At 40.9% G+C, this 21,716-nt stretch overlaps 1 protein-coding gene across 1 annotated transcript in view; it reads left to right on the top strand.

Annotated features, from left to right (window-relative positions):
• LOC103595787 (ADAMTS-like protein 1) overlaps positions 1 to 21,716 on the top strand; it is a gene marked incomplete at its 3' end in the record, with an annotated part of 87,871 nt that overhangs the window by 24,170 nt on the left and 41,985 nt on the right. The window contains exon 3 of the mRNA XM_008579267.1: positions 16,946 to 17,156. Coding sequence (XP_008577489.1) covers positions 16,946 to 17,156 — 211 coding nt within the window. The remainder of the gene's footprint in view (positions 1 to 16,945; positions 17,157 to 21,716) is intronic.

Genomic DNA, 21,716 nt, shown 5'->3' with positions numbered 1-21,716 from the left:
CTAAAAATTTGACAAATGAGTCTCCCTTGGTAACTGGGGTTGTAGAATCCCAGAATGCAATTTGGTCCAATTCTCTCATTTTGTCTGTGAGGAAAGAGAGACCAAAGGCATTAGGAGACTTGCCCAAGTAGACATTGGCTGGCAAAGCTTAAATTAAAAGCCTAAAAAGTAATGTTTCCTATCTTTGAGCTCAATGTTTATCATAAACAGAAAGACCCAAGAAACTATATACCCAAGGATCAGAATGTAGTATCTAGAACCAGACTTCCTGAGTCCTAATCCTGGTTCTGCTACTTATTGACTGTGTCCTTGAGCAAGTTTCTTAGCCCCACTCGTCCTCATTTCCTTTTCTATAAGATAAGGATGAAATATTACTTGCCTCAAAAGGGTTTGGGTGCAGATTAATGAGTTAATAGTGAGTGCCTTGTCATTTAAGGGTAGGCTTTATGTAAGAGTGTTCCAGTTGCTAAAGATACGCTAAGAGTTGGACTCAAGTGAATAGGGAACCCAGGTGGTCACAGAAGGAGATAATATATTTTTCACTAGGATAAGAAAGGATTTTCTTACCAAAATGAAATGTGTATTATATGAACAGCTAAGAAGATACCAATTACCTCAGGTAGAAATCTTTTATGCTTTCCAAAGATGAGTTTATCCATCAGTACGGAAAGCATTCCTTACTATTTGAGAGAGAAGAATAGAGGGTAAGGGGTCAAGTGGGAAGTGGGAGAGGGAAAGAAAGAAAATGGTTGCATTCATAAAGCTTGAGGAATTTTCTAGTAATTTAGTACAAATGAATGAGAGTAAAGAATTAGTAATTCAGTTGACCTCCACGTGGCATGGGGTAAAAACACACTCTACAGTTTTTTGCAAGTCGTACGGATTCCAGTGTTCCAGTTCAGAATTTAGTTGCTGGATTGAACCATTGTTTCAATTTTCCTAGCTGGAAAAATAGATAATATGCTTTGAGGATAAGAGGGTAGCTAGAAAATTCTCTGTGGCCTGGGGAATGTTGTGCCGCATGAAGCCAAACTTTTAATTATTGTAAGTGTGGGAAGCAAGCAAAATTAAGTAGAAAAATAGTTACTTTAACTTGGGTATAGTAGTAGAAGCAATTCCAAAGAATAAGCAGAAAAAGGAACCCAAAGACCCAGTCTTTTTATTGTTGTCTCTTGTGTATGAGAAATAATATTATAACAGCAATTACAGCAGTAATAATGATGGCAGCTACTATGTGGTATTTTCCTTCCAACACATGTACAAGCTGAAGGCTAGCAGAGAAGAACACAATTAAAAGCTCTGGAAGCAGACCTCTTAGGGTCAAATCCTGGATCTCTTACTGAATAGCTGTGTGACTTTAGTCAAGTTATTTCAATTGTCCCATGTATGAAATGGCATAATAATAGTTATTATTACAACCTTAGGGTTGCGTGAGGACTAAGTGAGTCAGTTCTGACAGCAGTCCCTAGTACATAGCAAGCACCCAACAACTACTGGAAGCTATTATTGTAGTTGTTGTTGTTCCCAGTCTACAGGTAAACAAGCTGACGTTCAAAGAGGGTAACTTGCTCAAGGATATAAAACACGGGTGGAAGTAGATTCTGACCCTGGTAGGTTGGGATCCAAAGTTCTGGGCCAGTTCTTTGACATTACGCTCATGTGCCCACCTACCTCATAAACATCACTTAGGGATTTAGGGCAATTCATCGGCTCTATCTAATCCGAGTATGTTTAAAAATAGTGTTCAGGGATAAAAGTTTAGCAATAAACGAGCATCATGGATAATCAAAAACAAACGAGGAATGTAATAAGCCAATATAATACTAATATGTGGGTTTTAACTTATTCAGACTCTGGCATGGTAATAATCCCTTAACTCACCCTGAGATAACAAAACATCAAAGGGTAAAACATACATTCTGCTTGAAGACATCTTTGAACCTAACTTAAAAAATAATTTTAGGTCATTTTTGTGTGGTCAAATATAAAAACATTGTAAAAGGCCTCTTTCTCACTCTCCAAGTAAACAGCCTTCAGGGCTAAAAAGTACACACATGGGCTGCTGTTTGCTGCATCTGTGAACAGAACATCAAGTGAACAGAGCATTCCTGGTCTGCAACGAGCCGGTGCCGCCCACGGGGGTGTGCATGTGTGTCTTCGCACTCACAGAATGGATCACCCCCGCACCAGGGGCTAGCTGCTTCCTCTTCTGTCTCCTCACATATCAAACTCCTAAAACAGGGACAGGCAGACCTCTCCAGGGGAAATGGCTCTGTCTTTTGCTTTCCTCTGCCAAGCCAGGCTTGAACTGGATTTATGGTCTGATTAAATAGGATAGAGGGCGGGCCGGCCCGGTGGCGCACTGGATAGTGCTCCACTTGGGAAGCGTGGTGGCGCTCCTGCCCAAGGGTTCGGATCCCACATACAGACCGGTTCCCGCTCACTGGCTGAGCAAGGCGCGGGAGCAACACCGAGGGTTGCAATCCCGTTGCCGGTCCCCAGTCCGGTACGGGGGCAACACTGAGGGTTGCGATCCGTTGCTGGACACGGAAAAAGACAAAAAAAAAAAAAAAAATAGGATAGAGGGCTTACTTGAAGTCCCACATCACCCTGTGCCATGGTCCTGTTGGAATTCTCACTAATGGCTGGCAACTCTTGGGACAGATGGGAAAGGAGTGTACTGGCCATTTTAGATGGTGCCATTCAGCAGTGCCCCAGGGGCTGTGAGTTGGAAGTTTAGTGAGCTTAAGTCTCCTTTGTCATTAGGGGTTTGGCTGCCCAAAGTGTCTTTGCTTCCCAGGCTCCCTTACATACTCATAATCACATCAAGAAAAATAAATAAGAGTGAGAACCAGAATTTTCCAAAGATTTACAAGGCTTTCTACTCAATATTCTCTCTAGCTCTGAGCACAGGAATAAAAAAATTAGTTCCCTATATGCATCATGATTTCTTACACCTCATTCTGCCTGGAATACCTTCTCTTTCCTACTCCTCCTACTCACCCTTCAAGACTCAGTCCAGATATCACCAACTCCAGGAAGCCTTCCATGACTCTCTCTTCCCTCTTGACTCCCAGTCTAAATTTTTGTGCTTCCCTAACACCTCATACTTATCTGTCTCATAGACTAAACTGTGAGCCCCAAGGAAGTAGGGTCTATGTCGATCTCATTTACTACTCTGTCCCTTCACATGGAGCCTGACACACAAAAAGCGCTCAATAAATACTAGATGAATGAATGAATAAATGAATGGCACTTATTATGGTGTCTTATAGTTACCTCTGAAAGTCTTCAAGATCAAGAATATTTTTAAAATCTCTGTGTCAAAAGCATTCAGTATAGTACTTGGTACGTAATAGGTTTTCAACAAATAAATGCATGGATACAAGCACACATACCTATGAGGGTACTTCAAAAAGTTTGTGGAAAAATAGAATTAAAAGGTATATGAACCTTTCCATGAACATTTTGAAGACCCCTCATATGTGATGGCCAAATAGATGGGTGGAAGAAAAAATAGTCTGCAAGATTGCCAAAACACTTATGATGAAAGGAAAGAAGAGGCAGAATCTTGTAGAAGATAATAGAACCGATCTGTGGATACTAACGTAAAGGACTGACTTTCCCAGATATCTCACTGGTAGAGAAAATTCATGAATATAAATGTCCAGAAAGGTTTCTGTTTACAATTTAAATGGATGGACTAAAAATTGCTCACAAGAACTAACTCAAGGCAGTGTATTAGTTTGCTAGGGCTACCATAGCCAAGTACCACAAACTGGGAGACTTATAATAACAGAAATTTATTCCAAGGCTAGATGTTTGAAATCAAGGTGTGGGCAGGGCCATTGTCCTTCTGGAAGCAGTAGGGGAAGAATCCTTCCTTGTCTTTTCCTGGCTTCTGGGGGTTTGCCAGCAACCTTTGGCATTTGCTGGCTTGCAGATGCATCTCTCGAATCCTCCTTCACAGGGCCATCTTCCCTCTGTGCATGTCTGCCCCTGTGTCCAAATTGCCCCTTTTCATAAGGACACTGTATTTGTCTGTTTTGTGTTGCTTATAACAAAATACATGGAACTGGGTGATTATAAAGAAAAACAAATTTATCGCTTACAGTTGCTAAGGCTGGGAAGTCCAAAGTCCATCTGGTGGTGGTGACAGTGACCCAGGGGTCTCACGTTGCAAGATGGTGGAAGCACAGAGAGCAGAGAGAGAGCTAGAAAGACAGACTCTCCTCTTCTTTTAAAGCCCTCAGAACCATGCCCTTGACCACCATTTTTAATCCATTCACTACTGCACGGTCCTACAATCCAATCACCTCTTCAAGGCTCCACCTTTCACTTACCATAATAGGATTTCCTACCTTCTTAACAGTCACGGTGGGGACCAAATTTCTAATACATAAAACTTGTGGGACACAATTCAAGATTCAATAGTTTTGGGGGGACATAATTCAATCCACTACAGACACCATTCATATTGGATTAGCATCTACCCTGGTGACCTCATTTTAACCTAATTACCTCTGTAAAGACCCTATTTCTAAATAAGGTCACATTCTGAGTTACTAGGAGTTAAGTCTTCAAAATATCTTTTGGTGGGGAGGAGCACACAGTTCAATCCATAACAGGGAGAAATACTTAGGTTTGTAGGGTTTTAGTGAGGAATACCACCTGTAAATCAATGAATAGGTAGAGACATTTATGGCCTGATTCGATGGACGCCAAATGGCTTTCTTAAACCCAAAATACATGATCCTAAATCTTAAAAGCTTTGTAGTTTATATGGGATGATAACTAGAAAAAAACATTTAAGTGAATAAAATGCTCTAGCACTTCCCTTAGAACAGCTTTGTAATAAGCATTGTAGAATGTAAATAAGGGCCAGATGACAGTAAATCCAATAAGATTGCAAAGGGGATGTGGTCATGTGAGTTGGGATGGTGAGGAAAAGCTTTCTGGAAGCAGAAGAGCTTGAATCAGACCTTCAGGTAGGAAGATGGAGAATGTTCTAGGCAGGAAATGTAGAAAGCAAATTCACAGATGTGAAAAAGAAAAATGTTGCATTGGGAGCCGAGAATTGGTTGAGCCTGGCAGAAGCTCACTGTTTGAGGGAGGTAATTCTACAAAAGGATGCTAATCAACTCAGATAAAATAAAGACTGGAATAAAAACCAAAAGATGGTGCTAGAGAAGAAGAAAAACAACAGTAGATGACACAATGTTTAAGATCTAAGCTATTCCTTCTATGTTCCTGGCCACAAGGAGAACAGCCCTGAAACTATTTTTAATAGGAAATTTCTACCTAGAATTCTAGGCAAGCCAACTAAAAAATATTGAGCTCCTAAGAGTAAAAGTGACTTTGCAGATTATCTACCCTACTAATGTGTTTCTCAGGAAGCTCTTATCTGAATTATAACAGCCAGCAGGAATTCCATTTCATTTTATTGTACTATTCCCTAGAAGGCAGGGTGATCAGAGGATGGGAACCAGAGCTTAGAAGTTTTAATTAAATCAAGCTGTATGTAGGTGGAGAGGCACGTGGGTGTTTGGGGACAGTGGGGTGTCATAGGGAAGTGGGTGTGGGTGAGGGAAGGTTGAAGATACTTGGTGTAATTGGTCCTAGTTTGGGTGCCATTCTGCTCTCTGGCATGTTCTGTGAAGGAAGGAAGCATAGAGAAAAATGGCAGGCTGGTGCTGACATCTTGCTGCAAGTGTCGTTTTTTCCAAGAGCTATTTACTAATGTAAAAAATAGCAAAGAAGCCTTGACAAGAGTTGTTTATAATATTGGTAACCTTGATTTATTTGTTTTTTCTTATTTTATTTTTAGAAATGTTTTAGAAGGTAAGGCCAATTGGCATGGCTAAAACCATCACTTTGGCCACACAGTTCTCAAGTGGGAACGAGTGCTTTGCCACCTCAGCTGTTTCATAACCTTGGCTGTACCTGTTTTTATGGAGCCAAAACCTCATGCCAAACAGGCAGACTTCCAACAGAAGCATGGCTCTATCTCTGATTTCCCGAGCCATGCAAGTTGCTGTTCCACAGGCAGGTCTGATTTCTCATGGTGCTGTTTATCATATATGCTTTGGGTTAATTTTTGGCCTTCAAACATATTTTTACTCTCTAATGTCTCAGATCTCCTTTGATCTTTTATTTCTTTCTAGACCCCTTTAAGGGATTTTCTAAAATACACAGGTGGTATGAGGGGGCAGTGAGTTCATCTGCGGTAGCCATGGGAAACTGCTTTTCTGATCTCATCTGTCTTCTTCTCTCTGTAACCCTTCATGATCCACTCCTCCAGGTCTCAGTGACTCAGCAGGCTAGGAGGAGTAACCTAAATTTTCATCCCAACTTTGGGGAAATCACTTGTTTCTCTGAGCCTCAGCTTGCATATCTATGAAATGGAGATGCCAACGCCTGCTTGCTTAGCTCAGAGTTAGGAGGGGTAAGTGAGATGACACAGACAAAGAGTCTCTGGAAAGTGCAGACGGTTATACAAATACAAATGGTCATGAACACCACACCGATCCCAGAGCCCAACATCTTCTGCGTCATGCCACAAAGCCTCCCTGAGCATCTGCAGTGGGCCAGGTGCTATAGTAGGTGCTGGAGATATTAAGATGAATAAGTCGGGGTCCTTGCTGCCCTGTGGAGCTCATAGTCTAGTGAGGGAGACAGACAAGTAAAGAGGTATCTACAGTGTACTGGAGGTGAGCCTCAGGGAAGAAGAGAATGCCATTGGGAGGAAAAGGACAGCAGCGTGCTGCAGAGGAAGAGGACTATCTCCACCTGATGGGGAGGGACATCAGAAAAGTATTCAGAAAGGAGGACGATGTTTAGGATCTAACCTGAGAGGCCGAGGAGTTTGCCAGTAGAGAAGAGGAGTGCAAAGGTGAGGATAAGGGCAGCCTAAGATCAAACCAGAAAAGCAATTCACACTTCTTTGTGAAGTACATTACCGGCCAGCCAAGGAATTGAGCATTGGCCTGTGGGTAACGGGGAGTCAACTGATGTCTTTATAACCTTTATTTAGAAATATTGCAGTTTTTTTTTAAGTTGAAAAATTAGTACACAGTGGTCCTTTACACCCTCCACCTCATTTCCCTGATTGTGACCATTTTTGGACCATTTAAGAATAATTTCGGATGGTACCCATCACATCTTAACACTTAGTGTTTATTACCTACATACAGGGATGCTGTCCTACATAACCACGGTGTAACCACCAAAATCAAGAAATGACATTGGCTTGATGTTACCATCTAATCCACAGACTCCTTTCAAATTTTGCCAATTGTCCCAATTAATGCCTTTAGAGGCCCAAGATCCTGTACTGGTACAGGATCATGTGTTGCATTTAGTTGTCATTTCTTTTTAGACTCCTTGAGTCTGGGACGGTTCCTCAGTCTTTCCTTATCTTTCATATCCTTGACAGTTTTGAAGAGTACAGGCCAGTTGCTTTGTAAAATATCCCTCAATTTGGGTTTGTTTGGTGTTTCCTCATCATTTTTGAATTTGTGACAGAAATAATGCAGAAGTATGCTATATTCTTAGTGTGTCGTGTCAGGAGACAAACTGTGGTGATGTGTCCCATTACTGGTGGTGTATGTTAACTCTTCTCACTTGGTTAAGATGATGTCAGCCAGGTTTTTCAACTGTAAAATTAAGAAGTATGTTGCACTTATGAAAAGTAACTAACGAATAAGTATTTTATGGGGAGTGTCTTAGTCTGTTTGTGGGGCTATAACAAAATACCACAATTTATAAGAACAGAAATGTATTTCTCACAGTTCTGGAGATTGGGAAGTCCAACATCAAGGCACTGGCATCTGGTGAAGGCTGCTGTTTGCTTCTAAGATGATGCCTTGATTCCTGCATCCTTCAGAGGGGAGAAAAACTAAGTCCTCACATGTCAGAAGACAGAAGGGCAATTGGGTACAAACTCCCTCCATAAAGCCCTTTTATAACAGCATTAATCCATTAATCTATACACTTACCCAAAAGCTCCACCTCCCATCACTGTTGTATTGGGGATTAAGTTTCCAACACATGAATTTTAGGAGACATATTCAGACCACAGCAGGGAAATAAACTAAGTAAATATCCTGATCCTCATCAACTTTTTATCTATTAGATTTAGTACTCATCAATGATTTTTGTCAGACACAATTATTATTATGATGGTTGCCAAATGATAACTTTCTAACTTCTGTCATTCCTTCCACATTGTACTATAGATAAAGCTTTTTCTTTTCATCTATCTAATCATGAACTTCCACTTTACTCAAGTATTAAAAAACATAACTATCAAATTGTCTCAGACATGGCCCTTTCAGTTTGGCCCCTGTGACTTTTTGGCATTTACCCTATCATTCTTTGAGCACTTCCCTGTTTTCTAGTATAAGATATTCCAGGTTCATTTTTTATTTTCCCATCCTCTGCTCTACAATCAGCCATTTCTACAGGAACTGGTTCCTTTTAGTAAAGAATGGTATTTAGAACACAAGATCTGGGCACTTGATGTATTTAATATTATTGGGATGTTATTGCTTCTAACCCTTTCAGTACGGAGAGCTAGGAAATACTTTATACATACATGCATGTTTGTATAAACTCATTTATATCTGTTGCTATATCTGTATCTGTATTTATCTATGTATCTGTCTATTAAAAATCATGAGTTCACACTGCTTTCAATACCAATTTAATTTTACAAGATTTATTCTCATCTTCTCACTTCCTATATTTGCAACTCCCCTCTCTGACAGTAAGAAATCTGGCTCCCATTATTTTTCATATATTCCTGTACTTCTTCAATCCTCCCTGCATGTTTGAATCCCAGCTACCCTAGCCCAGTGCTGAACCCTGTCATATGCCAACGGACCGCTCCCCACCAAACTTCATGCTAACGTTCCGACACTACAAGGGAGAGAACAAAGGAAAGAGTAGGAAGGAGAAAAAGCCAGTAAGAAAGTTCAGCTCCATTTGCAATGATTTTCTTTGTGTTTTCTCTTGTCCTTTTTTTTTTTCTTCTTCTTCACAATCTTCTTTGGATAAATCAAGTTTTCTTCGCTACTTTTTTCCCTACAGTTTTGGAAGGCACATATTCTATATCAATTCTTTTTTGCTGAACATATATTTTAAAATTATACTTAAATTTATTTTTTCTTGATCAACTATAAAGGATATCAGCATTTCCAAATGTCTCAAAAATATTTCATGAACTTCAGTATTTTCATTTCTGGTCTTCAGAAAGATTGCTTGTTTGTGAGGGCAGTGATGTACTTTTGAATACTCTTTTTGATATCACCTTGTGTTTGGGAGAGGGAGGTGTCAGTCTTTATTCAACCTACCTGCCATCTTGAACCAGATATACCCTTTGACTTTTCATTTCTAAAAATTCATCCAAAGATGCTGATCACAATGGCCACAAAGATTTCTGTGTAAACAAGAGCCAATCTAAATGTTCACCAGTAGGAAAATGCTTAAATAAATTAGTCTCTATTCATGTTTTAAAATATTATTGTTCATTCAAGTGGCATTTTATGAAATATTTGATGCTATAAAAAGATGCTGATAATAATGTTAAATACAGAATATTTTGTATGGTATCTATTTTATGGAAAAAATGGGCTAGAATAAGATATATCAAAATGTTGATAGTGGTTACATCCAAGTAAAAGAATCATGGTTCATTTTTATTTTCTTTTTCCTGAATTTCTGTATTTTTAAAATAGAGGTCTTGTATATGTTGCCAAAACAAAAAAAATTCAGCTCCAGACTTGCCCCCACTGTGTGCGCTGTAGCAAAGCTGGGCCTGGACATACTAGCTCCTTGCTCCCACTGAAAGCTCAGTTCTAACTCCAATGGAGGTTCTTAAACAGAGAAAGTAAGGTGACGATTTGCATTTTGGACTGACATTTTGGCAACTGTAGGCTATGAATAGATTGCAAACTGGGAGATATGGAAATAAATTGGTAACTACTTGTAATAGTCCAAGAAACTGAAAGTGGGATGGGTGCTGGACAGAGTTCATTTGCCCTGCCTCAGGCTTTCTACAGCTGGCCACACTCAATGGTGTCCGACTTCTTATTATCGGATTGCTGTCCACCTTCTGACCTCAGATGCATTCTAAGGGAAACAAATGTCTTTGGGGGACTTTAAAAAAATCACAGGATAGAAATGTTAGACAGAAATGTCAAGCCATAGAGTTATACGCAAGTTTAAAGAATGCTTCTAACAAGTAAGTTTACAATGGTATTTTTCTTTCAAACAAAAACTGCATTTCAAATTTTTGAATAAAGAAACAAGCCTACTTTGCTGCAATTGCCAAGGTAAGAGAAGGTTCTTAGGGCATAAGAGCTTGGGGAGGGGTGGGGTCAGAGTCTGCCATTAGAAATTATGTGCATTTATAGCAGCAACAAACAATAAGTTGCCGGAGGCAACAGTCATTACCTTCTCTGAAAGAGGAAAGGAGAAAACCTTGGCAACTGACAGAATGAGCCCTTGTCCAAAGGAAGGCAAAATTCCTCCTTTCGTACAGCTAATAATACAAACACAAGCTGCTAAGGAGAGCCAACCACCAAGGGTTCTTGATTGCCCACATGAACTCTGATGGCCGCTTTTACAGAAAGCAAACATTTTCTTGGGGGGACCACACTCTGCCTTTGCCCATTTGGCTGCCAAATTCCACCACTGCTTTACTGAAATAACAGCTGCAAGTGTACTCATGACCCTGGGTGGTAACATTGTGCTGTTTCTATTATTGAAAAATAGACCTGCCTTTTTGTCATTTGTCATTTTCTGAAGCTATAAGCACCAGGGAGCTTGGCTGTTGCCACTCAGATCTACATACTCACCATCCCGGCCTTAAGAGACAGTGTAATACAGTAATTAGGCACACAGGGGCCAGGCTGCCTGGGTTTGAATCCTAATTCTCTTGTTTACTAGCTGCGTGACTTTGGACAGTTACTTAACCTCTCAGTGCCCCCGTGTCCAAGTCACGGTAGACTTGTATATGATACAGGTGACATTTACATCTGGGTGAGACACAGCAGCAGGCATTCTAGGCCATGGTTTGACTCCTCCAGGCTTCAGTTCCTTGTTAAATGCAGATGATAATAGTATCTATCTCATCGATACTGTGAGGGGCCGTGGAGACGATTACAGGAAATAATACATTTAAAGCAACTAGCACAGGATCTGGCTCAGTTAAGTGCTGTGTATGTGTAAGTGTTAGTATTACTATTGTCATTGACAATTGTGTGTGATGTCAGCTGAATCGCTGTCACATCATGGCTTATGGCTCATGGCTGAGGGTGCTCTGCCCAGCCTAAGACCAGATCCAGGCAGAGTGACAGGACCACAGTCTACTAGGCTGGACTTTGGGCAAAACTCCAGCCCTATCAGGGAAATAAAGTGGGAATCAGGAAACCAAATCTAAAATCTAAAATTCAATTATAATGACAGGCCAATCCAGGCACACCTGATGCTGGGCAGAGGGCAGGAAGAAAGACTAATTCCAGCCATGAAGCTGGAGGGTGACCTTTTGTCTTCTGCCTTCCTTTGGTCAGGAGTCAATTGCTCAGGAGCTGGGCAGGGTCCAGTGTGAAGGTATAAGGCATCAGCTGTGATCTGTCAGCGTACAGAGCCTTTCCTGCAAGCAAGTTTTAAAGAAGAGACAGGAATGTGGAGAAGAAGGTCTCAGAGGAAAGGAAGCAGTATAGAAAAAAATGCTGGAGAAACCAGAATCTTTCTAATATTTTGTCCAAGGGCCCAGCCATGAAGCTAAATACCTGAAGCCTAGAAGCTGAAAGAAACCACAAAAATCACGTTTACCACTCTCCTTATACAGGGCCACGACCCTTTAGCCAAAACCATAGAGAGAGATGTGTTTCAGAATTCAAAATTTTTTGTATTTTAGAAAGATGTTAGTACTATTCAGACATAAATTGTGTAATACCCCCAGCAGTTTCTGGGGGGGATACACCATAATCTAACATGCCAATATCGCTGCAGAAATATGTATAAATATTTATGTGAAGTGGGATGCAGCCTATCAAAAGCATGTCAATTCAAGTCCAGTTCTGTCACCAAAAGAGTTTACATCACACTGAAGAAAAATCTGTGGTGTTCAGAGCTTTGGGGACTTTGACATTGGGAGTGGGCGGTTGTTTAGAGGACACAGCTGAGATGTTGACAGTCAGGTGACTTAGTCCAAAGGTGCACACACGTTTCCTTAGGAATCCGAATCGGTTTGAGTCATCACATACTCACTGAGCACCTGCTGTGTTACAGGCACCGTGCTAGACGTGAAGGTTATGGTGGAGGGCTGGTATGCCAGGGCCACCGAAACAAAGTACCACAGACTGGGCAGCTTAAAACAACAGAAATTTATTTTCCCATGGTTCTGGAAACTGAAACCAAGTGCAAAAAGAGGTGTCAGCAGGGCCATGCCTCCTCTGAAGCCTGTGAGGGAAAAATCTTCCTTGCCTCTTGGAGCTTCTGGTGTTGCCAGCAATACTGGGCATTCCCTGGCTCAGAGCTGCATCACTCCAGTCTCTCCCTCCATTGTCACATGGCCTTCTCCCTGTGTGACTCTCTCTTTTCTTATGAGAACACTAGTCACATTGGGTCAAGGGCCCACCCTACTTTAGCATGACCTTTTCTTAAGTGATGGCATCTGCAATGACCCCATGTCTGCTTAAGGTCACATTCTGTGGTACTAAAGGTTAGGACTCCAACATATCTTCTTAGGGGACACAGTTCAACCCATAACAAGTGATAAACCCAAATAGACATGGCCCCACGCCCTCATCCAGCTAACAGTCCAGCGGGTAGTCTGATTACATGTATGCTGATAATTTTCAAAGAGGAATATATTAACGGGACCGTGTAGTAGGAGAATTTTACCCAGTCGAGGGGATCCTCCCTGAAGAAGTAACACTTTAAGTACAGAGGAAAAGATGAGTAAAAGTCAATCAAGCGAAAGGGACAGAGGTACTAATACCCAACTCTGACATGAGACCAGAGCTCCTGTCCTGAGCATCGGGCTTATGCTGAAGCCAGGCCACGGAGTCCCAGGGCAGGCCTGTAGGAGTCTCACAGGTACCAGCCACAGCCAGTCTTGGCCCAGGCTGGCTCCCACTGGCCTGCAGTCCCTCTCTCAGAAACAGCCAGAGGCACAGAATGCTGAGAGGGGGCCTCAGCAGCCAGCAAGACCCAGGCCCACAATTGCAGCCTCCATGCAGGGAAGAAGTAGGGAGAGAGTGTCTGCTTTCCCTTTTTTGGGCCTGAGTTGTTTAAATGTTTTTGATCCAAAAATCAGCAAAGTGCTTAATACACAGATAGCTTCTGCTGACCTCCTTCCTTGAGAATGTCATGTTCTTTTATCAGGGTAGACAGATATGTCTGTTTTGTGAGTTTCTCCAAGCCGTGTTCAAGTGGCCTCATGGCTGCCAAAAATGCCTCTACTTCAAGGTCCCAGTGGCTGAATTTGTGCCAGAGGTGGGGGCAAGGGCGGGGGAGTGAGGGTGTGAAACCTCTACTCTGACAAGCTTTAACCTTGGGACAGCATTAACTGTGTGGGCAGCTCTTTTACGAGACAAACGTAGAGAGGTCGTCAGTGTGACTGGAAGTGATTGTCTGATTTTGTTTTCATACCATTTTAGTATTTCAGTTAAAAGTAGGAAAGAAACCCCACCTTTTCTGAGGCATAACAAACAGAGAAAAGTGCACAAATTCTATACATTACGGCTTGGTGATTTTTCACAAATTGGACCCAGATCCAGAACCCAGATTTAGATAACATCCCAGAAGCCCTCTCCATTGTGCCCTGTTCTAGTTCCTTCCTACCAAAGGTAACCACCATCCTGACTTCTAATACCATGGGTTAGTTTTTGGTTTTGAGCTTATAAAATCACACAGTATAGTCAGCCCTCCATATCCATAGGTTTCACATCTGCGGATTCAACTAAATGCAGATGGGAAATATTTTTTTAAAGTTGCATCTCTACTGAACATGTACAGACTTTCCTTGTCATTATTCCCAAAACAATACAGTATAACAACTATTTCCACAGCATTTACATTGTAACAGGTATTATAAGTAATCAGAGACAGTTTAAAGTATACAGGGGATGTGCATAGGTTATTTGAAAATATATACATTTTATATCAGAAACTTGAGCATCTTTAGATTTTGGTATCCACAGTAGGTCCTGGAACCAATTCCCACAAATATCAAGAGACAGCTACGTGGATTTTTGTGTTTGTGGCTTCATTCACTCAATTTTGTTTGTGAGATTCATCCATGTTATTGCTTGTTATTGCAGTTTATTTTCATTGCTTTATACAGTATTTTATGAATATATCATGTTCCTATTTATCCATCTGTTGATGAACATTTGAGTTTTTCCCAGTCTGAGCTATTATAAATAGTGTTGCTATGAATATTTTTGTAAGTGTCTTTGGATGAACATATGCACATTGGGAAGGGAAATATACTTGTATTTGTTGTCTATTGCTGCATAACAAGTTTCCCCCAAAACCTATGACAATAAACATTTATCATCCCTCACAGTTTCTGTGAGTGTGAGGAATTTGGAAGCAGCTCAGGTATGTAGTTTGGCCTCAAGTTCTTTCCTGAAGTTGCAATTATCCGAAGGCTAGCCTGGGTCTGGAGGATCTGCTTTCAGGGTAGTTCACTCACATCACTGGCAAGTAGGTGCTGACTTCTGTGGGTCACTCACTGGCAGATGGGTGCTAACTATTGATGGGAAGGCCACAGTTCTTCCACACATGGACTTTTCTTAAGATTGTCTGAGTGTCTTCATGACATGTTGGCTGGCTTCCCACCACCATGAGTGACCAATCAAAGAGAAAAGGCCAAGCAGAAGCTTTGTCCTTTCTATGATCTAGCCTTGGCAGTCACATAGCATACCTTCTGCCACATTCTTTTCATTAGAAGTAAGCCACTAAGTCCAGTCTACACTCGAGACTTCATGAGAGAAGGGAGGAGTGGCACGGAATGTGTGAACATGTCTTAAAACCAATGGCACCACAACATTGGAAAGCTTGGAATTAACTCATGGTAGGGGTCTATAAATAAGAGAATAAGTTTATAGAAATTCACACAAGGATGTAAAAAATATATAATCCACCCTGCCTCTCCTCTTCTATTCATTTAAAATTTTGTGAATGTTTATTAAAAGAGTTTTCAAAATATTTCCTGTAGACAGCATAATACCAAAGAAAGTACAAAGGCTTTGGAGCCAGATACACCCAAGTTCGAATCCTGGACTCACTTTTTAGTAATTATGGGTACTTGATTCCCTCAACTGTAAAATGAGAAAAATCAACAGAGCTTGTCTCATATTGTTCTGGAGGTAATTAAATGAGATAAGGTACTAAAGTGCCTTCTCTGATGGTAGGTCCCTTCCATTTGCTAATTTATCAGGAATTTATTAAGCATATATGTTAACTATCTAGAAGGTCTATGATGGACTCTGTGAGTGTTAAAAAAGTGATTCAGACACAGGCCCTACCTCAGGAGGAATATACATTAGTAGGGCCCTTGACAGGCAGAATAATTATCATACAGTTGAGAAAATTATCAGTGTCTGGAGCAGGTATGGATACAATCTTCTAAATATTTGTCAAATTTGGATATGCAGAAATGGAAGAAATTTTGAGGCATAAGGAAAAGGCAAAAGATATTCCAAATTAGGAACATAGTTTGGACAAAGACGTAGCTAGAAAACCATGGGGCTTAAATGAGAATAACAAAGTAGCTCATTAAGGATATGGCTGAGCATAGTGTAGACAAAAAGAGGTCATGGAAATAGGGTTTGCAAAGGTAGTTATACACCAGAGCAGCAGAAAGAGACTGAGAGTTTGGACTCAGCTTTACAGTCTAATGAAAATCATTAATGCCAAAGTTTTTTTAACCAGTTTTCAGGCAGGGTTGGCTATGAGAGCTAGGCAGGCCCAGCTGCCAAAGGATGTACTCGCCATGCTTTTCTTGGCTAACTTCTGCTGGTATAATCTTTGTGCCTCAGATTGTAAACAGAACTTGCCAGAACTGATTATTAGAGAACACTTCTGACTCAGAGCCCAAGCAACTGAGCTTTGTCCTTATCATTCCCATTTTGGAGGCTGCTGCATCAACAAGGAAGTACAGTGGGATTGTTTTTATAGGCCCTTAGCTCACTATAAATGTACTTCTCAAGAGTTGGCCATTTGGAGCTGGCCAATGCGTGCACTCAGCTCATCTCTGTGCATTTGACTTCTACGTCAGATAATGAGCTGCTCTCTCCATTTATTTCCCCTCAGGAAGACTGATCTATTTAGCAGCCTCCACTTCTGTGACATTATCCAGTCCCAGGCAGTGATGATATTTATACATAAGACAGAGACATTTCTACGCTATGATGGAAGTTTGAAGGAAGTTGGAGCCAATGACCTTTTACTTTGAAGCCAAAGAAAAACAAGCACAAATGTTTCAGTCTTGCTGAGAATGGGAGCTGGAGAAATTAGCAAAAAGTCTGCTAGATGCACTATTCAATACGTGATGCCCAGAGCCTTTCTGTATTCAACTCATGTCTCACCTAGCATACCCCTTATTTTAATTACATTCATATATTTCATCAGAACAGATGTGGATGTAATCCTTATTGGTAATTTTATGGGCAAAAATTGGATGTTCCATTTTATCACCCTCTGCTTTTTTCTAGAATAAATTCTAGATTGAATGCTAAAATGAATTCTGGAGCATAAAGAGAGAGAACGGGTTCTAGGCTTAAGATAAAATTCCTATCCAATCTTGGGCTGAAACTTTCGACATTCCAGTTAAGGGTTTTTACTCTATTAGCAACACTGGAGCTCATGGGAAGTGTTCTCTGCACAGGTACTAAGGGTGTCCTCTTCCTCTCTGATTTCTTCTCAGGTGGGAAATCGGCAAGTGGAGTCCATGTAGTCTCACCTGTGGGGTTGGCCTGCAGACCAGAGACGTCTTCTGCTCCCATCTGCTATCCAGAGAGATGAATGAAACGGTAATCCTGGCTGATGAGCTGTGTCACCAGCCCAAGCCAAGCACGGTGCAAGCTTGTAACCGCTTCAATTGCCCCCCAGCCTGGTACCCTGCACAATGGCAGCCGGTGAGTTCTGAGGTTACTTAATATTGGAGTTTTTGTTTGAAACAGTGATTCAAGACAAGGGATACTTTTCAGAGTCTTTTGTCCCATTAAAACAATGTTCAAGGTCTGCTCTTCTCTCGCTTCTTAGTACTCCCCCAATCTTACTCAAATCCTGATCTTTTAAATACCATGCTCTTTCTACTGTACCATACCCCAGTGACCTCCAAAAGCAACTCAAATGACCTATCTGTTAACCTAAGCATATTCATGACAAAGTTGTCACCGAGCTAAGGAAAAATTTTAAAAATACAGACAATGTGGTGGGTGTTTCATAAAGCTAAATCTGTTCTGAATTTTTTTCCTTTCTAGTCTTTTGCTGCCTAAAAGTCTAAGAAATAAAGGTACTAGGCAATGATTTTTCTTTAAAAAATAAAATTAAAAACATCATTACTTAGCAAAATAAGAAGTCAGAAATCCTGAGTCAATTCCAGATTGTTTTTATGTTCCTGGTTTTATGAATTCCAAAAGTCTAGTAACTATTATTTTAAAGCAGCGTTTGGCAAACTGCAGCCCATAAGCTAAATTCAACTCACAGGATTTTTAAATAAAGTTTTATTTGAACACAACCACACCCATTCTTTTACATATTGACCACAGCTAGTTTGCACTACCAGGGCAGAATTGTGTGGTTATGACAAAGACTATATAGTTCACAAAACCTAAAATATTTATTATCTGCCCCTTGACAAAAGAAATTTGCTGATCCTGCACCAAAGGATACGTTATAATAATAAAAACGTAACTATTTTATTGTCATATTCTTTCTAAAACTAACACATATTTATCAAATTTTAGTTAAATATTCTTTTTGCATGTCTTTAAAAAACACAGAAAGAATTTAGATTGATCGTTTGGATAAAATCTTATTTTGCAATTTGATCCCCATTAGGACATCAGACGTAATTTAAATGTGACAACAAAGGTCACAAAAAGTAAGCTCGAAAGATGGCAGGGACATACATCCCCATTTTAGTTTCTTATGCTCAAAAGTGTCACAATGTGGATGATAAATTATATGGTCATCCATCTGAGAAGGAGAGAGGTGGCAGCTCACATTCCCCTGCCTTAGTGCTGAGAGGGGGGATGCCGTTTCCAGGCTGCCAAGCATCCTTCGTGCTTTTTCAGCATCAGTTGGCAGAGCCCCTTCCTTCTCCCTGCCCATCTTGGGGCTGCGGCTTAGTAAAGCACTCAAATAATTAAGTAGTGACAAGTGAGCATACACTAAAGAATAAAGCATCTGGAGACAGACATTGACTATATATTTTCTTTTAAAGCTTAAATGTATATGGCTAAGTTCATTAATTCTATGATACTGTGTGATGGTTTGTAGAAATCAAGAGGATGTGATATATGTTGACTGCCTATGTACCAGTTTTACTAAGAAATATATCACAGACCTATTTGAAGTTAATCCTCACAACGGTGAAAAGTAGGTTTATTATCCTCATTTTAGCTTTGAAGAAACTGAGGTTCACACAGCTAGCAAATTTAGGGTTGGCCATCAACTCAGTTTTATGTCACCCTTTCCATCATATCAAATCCCATTCTTGTATAGCTGAAAGGGCCTGCAGGGATTATATATGAGCACCCTTGTTTTACAGATGATGCACCTGTGGCCTAGATGTAGTCTTGCTTAGGATCATAAAACCTGGACCAGAACCCAGGGCTCCTGATTTCTAATACATTTATAGTAAGTTACCTCTAATTAGAGTAACTCTGTACCCTTAAATGGTACCACTAATACATGCCAACCCTAAGGAAAGGTGAGGTATCAGCTCACATCAACCTCCACTGTTGAAACTATTAAGTCCCTGAATTATTAGTAGATTGTGTTGCTATTAGGTACATTGTAGGTTGTGAATAAAGTGTTTATTGAATTATGAAATGAATGAATAGATCAGGAATACCTCCACACAGGACCTGACAATTCTGGCTTTATAGCTTACTGATTTTTTTTTTATGGCGGTGAAATTCCTGAAAAACCTACCTCTTTTCAGTAGCCATACGTGTTGCTGGATAATGATATTGACCCATGATGCTTTTTTGATTTTTTGAGCATATCCACATACGTGACTTTTTTTGGCCAATTGCCACCACCCAATGTCCCTATTTGAAACAGCTGATTTCCAGAGTCACTTATTCTTTCGTTTTCCATCAACCTTAGACCTGTGAAAACATGAATTTATTTTGAAAGCTTTTTCCACTTCCTTCCGTGAGGGAGAAGTCTTTTGGGATGAATCAGGTTTAAGCCCATTTCTCAGCTAAGGAAACTAATAGTAAACAACTCTTTGAAGTTCATCCAGTGAGTCAGTGACTACACTTTCTCACGACCTTTAGAAAGTATCTTTCATACCCAATACATAAGAATTGTGGAAAATACTCAAACATAACAAGATATAAAGAATGTAGAAACTAAAAGCCACCTGCAATTCTACCCTCCGGAGAAAGTCCCTGTTCCAAGTTTTGTGCATAGGGTCTGTTGTAAGAATCCTTGGGCACTTTTAGGAATCTCTCAAAACCTGGAGGAAACAATAAAGTATTCTTCTTACATCATTTCCTAGAATCCTACTTATTTAGTTAAGCTTTGTTAGGCAAAGTAAGCTATTACTTACTGATTCTTAAAGCTATTACTTACTGATTCTATTGCTTATGGTGGAAAAAGTCAAGAGTCACTTGGGTGTCTCTAGGCTAATTGGCTGTGGTCTTAGAACATCACTTAGGACACCAGCTGTTGACAATCCATTTGCCTGGTTAGGCCCCCGATTCCTCAGTAGGCATCATGTGGTCCTTTCCATTTAGCGGCACGGATCTACCAGAGGATAATGCTGAGGTCTCTAATCCTCCAATATCCAGCCTACAGCCTTTTTTCATATGAAAGAAAATGAGATGGGGATCAAATGCCTGATTTAAAGAAAGACCGATAACAACCTCATAGACACTGGGCTGTTTGAGAAGAGAAATGCTCCCTCTTCACTTTTCAAACAGAGGGTTACCATTGACCTCATGTATATGTTTCTTTTTCTGGGGTAAGAAAAAAGCATAAATTACATAAATTGTCATCTACCAGATAGGAATGCAACCTCCTTTGTTCTTTGAAGAGCATTTGCCTGACAGATGGCAAATAGCCAGTATTTACACATTCTGCAGGACTAGGGGGGACCTAGCATGGAATCCAAGTATCTTTATTTTTTTTTTTTCCTTTTTGTCTTTTTTCGTGACCGGTAATGGGATCGCAACCCTCAGTGTCGCGCCTGTACCACGACCGGCAACGAGATCACAACTCTCAGTGTCGCACCCGCACCGCGCTCAACCAGTGAGCGGACCGGTCTCTATATGGGATCCGAACCCTCGGCGGAAGCACCGCCATGCTCCCAAGCGCCGCACTCTACCGAGTGCACCACCGGGCCGGCCCCAAGTATCTTTATTAAAAAATTTTTTTAGAAACAATTAAGCAGAGGGCCGGCCCGGTGGCGCACAGCTACAGTGCGCCGCTTGGGAGCGCGGCGACGCTCCCGCCGAGGGCTCGGATCCCACATGCAGACCGGCCGCTCACTGGCTGAGCGAGGTGCAGGCACAACACCGAGGGTTGCGATCTGTTGCCGGTCATGAAAAAAGACAAAAAGGAAAAAAAAAAAAAAAAGAAACAAGCAGAAATGAAGCAGAAATCTAATTCTAGCTTATTTAATATTTATCTTTATCAATCTAGCTTTAATATCTTGTTAGTTTGTATCTAGATGGCTTTTGAGCACTTCATTTTTTATACATTAGTCCCCTGCATCTTTTCTAATTTAGTAAATACACACACACACACACACCCCTACTACTTTGGTATTGGCTATAAATGATTTGTCATATACCATGTGAGGAATCATATCACACTGGTGAGTTACAGCACCATCATTGAGAATCACTGTTATATATGCCACAATTTAGTCTGAAACACTTTGATCATGACTGTCTTCTGCTGGGATGTTTTTCAGTGACTCTCCATGGTCATGTAACAAAACCAAATACATAAAGGCTTAGGCTTTCATCACTCTGCACCCCTGTCCCCACCCCATCTGCAGTCTTGGTTCTCCCATCCACACTTGTCCGCTCTGCCCACGCTGCTCCCTGCCCACCTGCATCTTCCCTCCCCTCTGCCTGTCATAGTCCAGCAGGAATCCTCCCTTTTCTGCCATGACTCCGCTGCTGTACTCCCACACTGAAGCCACACAGTGTTCAGGGTCAGAACTACTCATTTAAAAATCACATACCTTACCTGGACAGGTGCTTTCTCATGACTCCTGAGTTAGACCATAAGGTCATAGAAAGCAGAGACCATGTCTCGGTGAGATCCCATCACACCCAGTACAGGTGTGTAAAGCATAGAGGATGGTGCTGAAAAGGTACATGCCAAGTCTGCTGGTCTCATTTATTGAGTACTTGCTACATTTCAGGAGCTTCTTTCTGTTTTAATGAGAGCAGCATTTACTATGTATCAAGCCCAGCCCTAGACACTTCATATAGTTAACTCGCTTA

This window comes from Galeopterus variegatus, unplaced genomic scaffold (assembly GCF_000696425.1).
Source record: "Galeopterus variegatus unplaced genomic scaffold, G_variegatus-3.0.2 Scaffold1845, whole genome shotgun sequence".
NCBI lineage: Eukaryota > Metazoa > Chordata > Mammalia > Dermoptera > Cynocephalidae > Galeopterus > Galeopterus variegatus.
This window is presented reverse-complemented; position numbering and strand designations above follow the sequence as displayed.